This window comes from Odontomachus brunneus, unplaced genomic scaffold, assembly GCF_010583005.1.
Source record: "Odontomachus brunneus isolate Ranch 3 - 2012 unplaced genomic scaffold, Obru_v1 Obru_scaffold_173, whole genome shotgun sequence".
Lineage (NCBI taxonomy): Eukaryota > Metazoa > Arthropoda > Insecta > Hymenoptera > Formicidae > Odontomachus > Odontomachus brunneus.
In genome coordinates, this window is record NW_022639623.1 from 581000 (window position 1) to 587206 (window position 6207).

Consider the following 6207-nt stretch of genomic DNA (forward strand, 5'->3'; position numbering starts at 1 on the left):
TTGTAGTTAATATTTTTAGTTATCCATATATTAGCAAATCTTTTTCTCCGTATATTCATATCTAATTCATTACTATGTTATTTAAGGTTTTTGCAGTGTCCATGAATATTAGATTTGGTTTCTGCTTTTAAGCTGCGTAATTTCTCCTTTGATTCCGATGTTTCGCGAACATTTCAGTTTACTTCATTAGGAGGAGTCGTTCCTTCCTAATGAAACAAATCCCCCTCCCCCCCTCTCTCTCCCTCCCTCCCTCTCTTTCTGTCCCCCCTCTCTTTCTTCTCTCATTTTTGTAATTATTTTTCACACAGAATGATATAAAAATAGATAGTTTTAAGAACATATTATAGTCCAAGAAGTTCCAAAAAGTTCCAGAAAAGATATAAATATAAGCTCATTTTTTCTGAACTAATATTTCATTAAAGTAATTGTGCTAAAAATTATTCCCACTCGCAATAATGCATGATTTGTATTGACGTCTTATGAATTATTGAAAACATTTGAAAAATTCCCGATGTATTTCAGGTTTTTTTTAGATTATTTTGACCACAAAACTGCTTTTTAAAAAGCCAATTTTAAATAAAATTGTTTAAAATGCTTTTTCCTATTGAAATGTTTTAAATTTTTCCTATAATTTTAATTTATATAATTTTAGATATCATATTTATTAATATTTAAAATTTTATTATTTATAGTATATCAAAGCAAGAATTAAAATAACTACGTGTAAAAGTAGAGGCTTGTAGAGTTACTTGTTGCATGGGTAGTTGAAAGTAGCTCTGTCGGCTATGTTTCAAATGTCCTATTTATTACATGCATTGGCCAAATTGATCAAATTTCAAGTCGCAATATCTCGATTGTTCATTAGATTCAAAAACTGTAAATAAAACTGTAAAACTGTAAATGATTTTTTGATTCCATTTTTTTCATAGAATACATAATTTTATTTATGACAATCAGTTTGAAGACATATATGAGTTAAAATTAGATATTATAAAGATTACAGGTTAAAACTAAGTAAAATATGCAATTTTGGTTTTTTAATATTTGTTGTAAAAGATAGTATCATATAATGAAATTTATTTTTTTTCGATGTAAAAATTTTAAGGTTACATGGAAATCAACTTTGTTTTTTAATAGAATTATAGTTTTTCTTTAATATCGATCAATCCTGCATTTCATTTTACATATAAAAATATTGAAATAATATCATCGGAAAATCTGTTTTTACATACCACTCGAAATATTTCACATATTATTTTGATAATATTCAATATAAAATATAAAATCTCTTGTAAAGTATCTATCTTCCAGTAACCTTACCTAAGTATTTTTTTAAATATTAAGAAGATTAGAATAATATTTCAGCATGTAGATACATACATTATAATATATATTAATTAGTATCTGTTATAATGTATACTAATTAATGTCTGCAAAATGCAATGGAATTTAATTTATGTTTCTCTTTGTTTTCCTTGCATTAATCTATTCTTCATATCATTCTAGGTATAAAAATATTTCTATTGAGAAAATATTAACAGCATGTATTTATTTGATATGCAGAACATGCAAGCCAGTAGACAACAAGCGCACGTGTACGTACGCATACGTATGTGTAATGCTTGTCAGACTTAACTTCTATGCAGTGCATCTTAGGTAACGCTAAAAGAATCTGACATTTTGTGATATAAAAAATAAAATTCTAAAATTCATTTCAATGTCATAATGTATGCTATGGTTAAGCACGCTTTAGAGCGGAGTATCATCATATGCATTTCAAAATATATTATTTAAAAAAATTATGTCTGATAAACGTGCGCTAAAATATAAAATGGTGGAAAAAAGAGATTAACTTCATAGTCAGCTTGCTTCCTATCCTAAACTTTCAACTGAACAGGTTTGTGTTCATACTTATTATTTACGATTTATTCAAATGTATTATTTTATTTGAAAATTATATACAGGATGTAACTAAATATGTAGCAAACCATTCAGGAATGGATTTAATATTTAAAGACAATAAAATACATTTTTATAAACATATGTCCAATTTAATTTTGTTTTTTTATTAAATTATAGTGTTTTGTTCTTAGCATTCTGTTTAAAAAGAAATGTTACTTTAAAAAGAAATGTTACTTTAAAAAGAAATGTTCAAAATGACAAATTAGATATTTTGCTATACCAAATAATTACTTTGTATTTGAATACAAGTTTGTAATCTGTTTTAGAACACATCATAAATCTCCTAAATTTTTTTATGTGTTTGAACGTTGTTCCGATTTTATGAAAATTTTTATAAACAATAGAATTAAATACATAACTTGATTAAGTAACTTGATTTTTATAATAAATTGCTGAGACACAGAACTTGCTATAACTCGGAAATAAAATTAAATTGAATGTACTTGTTTTTAATAACTCATTTTATTATTTTTAAATATTTAATCCATGTCTAAAGTATCTTTTACCTATTAAGATACACCGCGCGCGCGCGCTTCTATATCGTAATTATATATAAATATCAAAATAATTTTTAATTATTAAATTTAATCTTTAATTTTTGCATCTTTCTTTATACAATAAAGAAATATATTTTTTTCAGCGCAGATAAAAATTACATAAAGGCACTCATATATATTATATCTAATATCAGAATAACTATATATCACCCTTATGCAGAATTTATATCCTAAGCAATTTTTACTGTTCACTGTTCGAAGATATGATCTTTTCAAGTGTTTTTCTAATATTTCATACACGCGCGCACGTGCACATGTCTATGTATATTTATATATAACTGGAATAAAAAGAGAAATCACACTTTACATCTAAGTGTATAGTTATAAGTGTGTAAATATTATAATTGTACATATTATTAAAAAGTCCAACATGAACTAAAACGTTTAGTGTATTCCTGTATTTTATGTTTTTCAATAATATGATTATTATAAATATTTATACTTATACACATGTACTTAGATTTTAATTATGGCTGTCCTCTCTTTATTGCAATTTTATATAAATTATTTTTTTCATTTCATTCACTTCCAGAGTTTACTTACTAGGATATAAATCTGGTATAGCTACAATTTTGTAACATGTATGTTATCATGCATACACACAAGCGTTCACGCATATACAAGCAATTATCTATCTCAAGCTGCTGCACATAACAGAAGAACATAGTACATAACATATATCATACATATATAATAAAAAATAAATATACATTATCATTTTAGAGAAAACAAAATACAGATATAGATAGAAGTTGGGTCTCGTGACTTAGATAATCGTACTTAGTGAATGGTACAAAAAAGAACTTAATATTAAAATGTTTAAGCGGTCAGATTATACATTTTAATGGATTCGGAGTAAAATTTTCCAAAATAAAATAAAAGTCCAAATAATATCAGCATTTTAGCATTTCTTCTTGTAAAAACCAGAACAAAATCTTCGCTTACTCTGTGGCAACCTTCTTCGCTTTTCGCGTGCCTTTCTTTTCTTTCTAATTTGGAAAAAGCGTACTTTTAATACTAGGTTTAGTAACAATCTGCCTGAAAAACAGGAGATTTTTAAAATTTTGGTTATAATGACATTCCTTAAATACCTGTTGCTGATGTAACTGTTGCTGCTGCATCTGGTGTTGCTGCAGGTGTTGCAACTGTTGTTGCTGCTGTAGTTGCTGCTGATGCTGTAGTATCTGTTGTTGCTGCTGCTGCATAGTAGTATTACTGCTGCCATTCCCAGCCTGTTGATTTTGCCCACTTTGAGCTCCAGTAGGTAATCCTATTAATATCAGTATCAGTATCATCAAATCTTTTCTTAGCAGAGATACTAGATTTGCTTACCATTAGGTGCTGGTGGTCCTTGGGCTGGAGACTTGGCCCATCCTTGTAAATCTGCTAACAGACTCTGCCATACAGCAATTTTGTCATAGTGTCGCTTTATAAGATCTTCCTTACGAGTTAATTCCATCTTTAGGTCACTAACATCTTCTTTGACTACTAGTTCAGGCTTTAATACAGATAATAAAAATCTCTTTTGCAAGAAGAAGGCTTCCATTTGTCTGGCCAAATCTATAAATCTCAAAGTAACTTGTTCCACTTCTGTGCGAGCTTCATCCTTATCCACTGTTACACCACTAGATATACCAATCCCATTATTGCCTAATCCCTCATCTTTTGTCAATATGCTCAAGCATTGCTGAAAACCATTAATTCATAAAATTATATAGAATAGAAATTAAATAAATTGATATCTCTTATTTCTATTAATTTCTCTATTCTTATTAACACATGTAGTAAATCTAGACAATTGAAAAATCACATATGTATACTGCTATATGTGCATATGCCATATATATAAACACACACACACACACACACACACACACACACACACACACACATATATATATGTTTAATATATGTAATTAAGTAAAAAGAAATAACTCCGTTGCAAATATTATTTATTCTTATAACTATTCTTATATATTTTTTTTATTGTTCTATTTAATCTATAAATATGACAAAACAAAATTTTTACTTTATTTTTTCATATAATTATAATTAGTTAAGGATTCTTATTTAAAAAAAATAGAGTATTATAATAACTTTTCATATTTCAATTAAATATTATAAATTCAAAAGCAGAATATACTCCCTTTTGGTTAAAGATCAAATATTGAATGTATTAATACTAGAAGTAATAATTGCGAATAACAACAGTAATAATTTTTTTAGATTATATTCTTTTAGGTTACAAACATTACATGTTATTCAGTATATTACCAATAGCAATATCTTCATTTGTAAATACAAAACATAACGTAAAAATACATAAACTAATAATAAACAGAAAAAAACTTATAGTCAGAAATGCAAATTTCGCGCACGCAAATAAAAATTCTGTGTATAAAATGCAAGTGCTTTACCTGAAAAGCTTCTTCAAACTCATCGACGAGATTGCCGTTACCGTTGGTTGGAGTTGCCATCTCGCGCAATTCACACGTGCATAGATAATTGTCTCAAATCGTAACTATTATGTTTTCTTAACGTATTCAATTATTCTTCTATTATTCTTCACTTGCAAACTTTCTTTCGGTTAACGATGTAATATCATCTTTAACCTTTTTTTTTTCTCCCTTAATATTCTTATCAGTTATCAGGAAAATTTTGAATCTTATTACTATTATAGTATTTCACAATTTAATAAGGATTTGATATCGTATAAATACAAAAACAAATAAATAAATTTGATACTATAAATGCTTTGCGACGTTTTATAGCATAAACTCTTATAATTTCATACATATTACTAACCACAAACTTCCATAGCCTGTGTTACTATCTCAAGACTTACTAAACTCAAGACGGACAACCTCCATGTCATAAATGAAGCTACTGTAAAGGCCCTTGCAGAATGCCAGACAACAAGCAATAGGAATTAGCCAATAGGAAAAGGGAATAGAAATAATTGACTAATGGCTCCTGCACACAGGACGCGGTAATGCTTGCGCGCGGCAGAAGTCCGTGCGATAGCCAATCAATATGTTGTTTTTACGTAAGAGCTAGAAGGTTATTACGGAAAGCAACATATTGATTGGCTGTCGCGCGAACTTCCGCCGCGCGGCAAGCATTACCGCGTCCTGTGTGCAGGAGCCATAATCCGAATTCCTATTCCCCGTTCCTATTGACCTGGTTTACATCGTGCGTTTGATACGCGTACTAAATAGTAACTTTTTATTAGATAATCTTAATATCGACAATGCATATCAACAGCAACGCATTCTATCAATACAATACGTTTTGTTGATGAGTATTATACTAGCTTAATATACCGTTATTTATATATATCATCGATATTAATATTATCTAATAGAAAGTTACTATTTAATACGCGTATCAAGTGCACGATGTAAACCAAGCCATTGCCTGTTACTTGGCATTCTGCGGGAACGTCCCGATTGACAACGGTACGATTGGACACAACCAACCGATGAAAAGAATTATCTAATGAATTACTAAGTCGAACCAATCATTACAATCTGTGTCTAATCGTATCGTGGTCAATCGGTCCTACCCGCATTCTGCAAGGGCCTTAATGTTCTATGCACAACACTGGGCGCATTTAGTAGAAAAAGCGCTCAGTGAGCAATCAACGATTATTGGTTCTTGCTATTAGATTCCTAAATTTAGACCAATT

General features: G+C 28.9%; 1 protein-coding gene across 4 annotated transcripts in view; it reads right to left on the bottom strand.

Moving 5' to 3' along the window:
- LOC116851371 (mediator of RNA polymerase II transcription subunit 28) overlaps positions 1–5368 on the bottom strand; it is a 112219-nt gene extending 106851 nt beyond the window's left edge. The window contains exons 1-4 of one of the 4 annotated variants that reach the window (XM_032830710.1): positions 4937–5368; positions 3852–4206; positions 3611–3789; positions 2406–3508 (exon numbers count right to left, since the gene is read on the bottom strand). In XM_032830710.1, coding sequence (XP_032686601.1) covers positions 3461–3508; positions 3611–3789; positions 3852–4206; positions 4937–4996 — 642 coding nt within the window. In that variant the 5' untranslated portion in view covers positions 4997–5368 and the 3' untranslated portion in view covers positions 2406–3460. Of the gene's footprint in view, positions 1–2405; positions 3558–3610; positions 3790–3851; positions 4207–4936 lie in introns of those variants that run through there. The other 3 variants (XM_032830709.1, XM_032830711.1, XM_032830708.1) reach the window with 3 other exon arrangements.
- Positions 5369–6207: the final 839 nt, after the last annotated feature.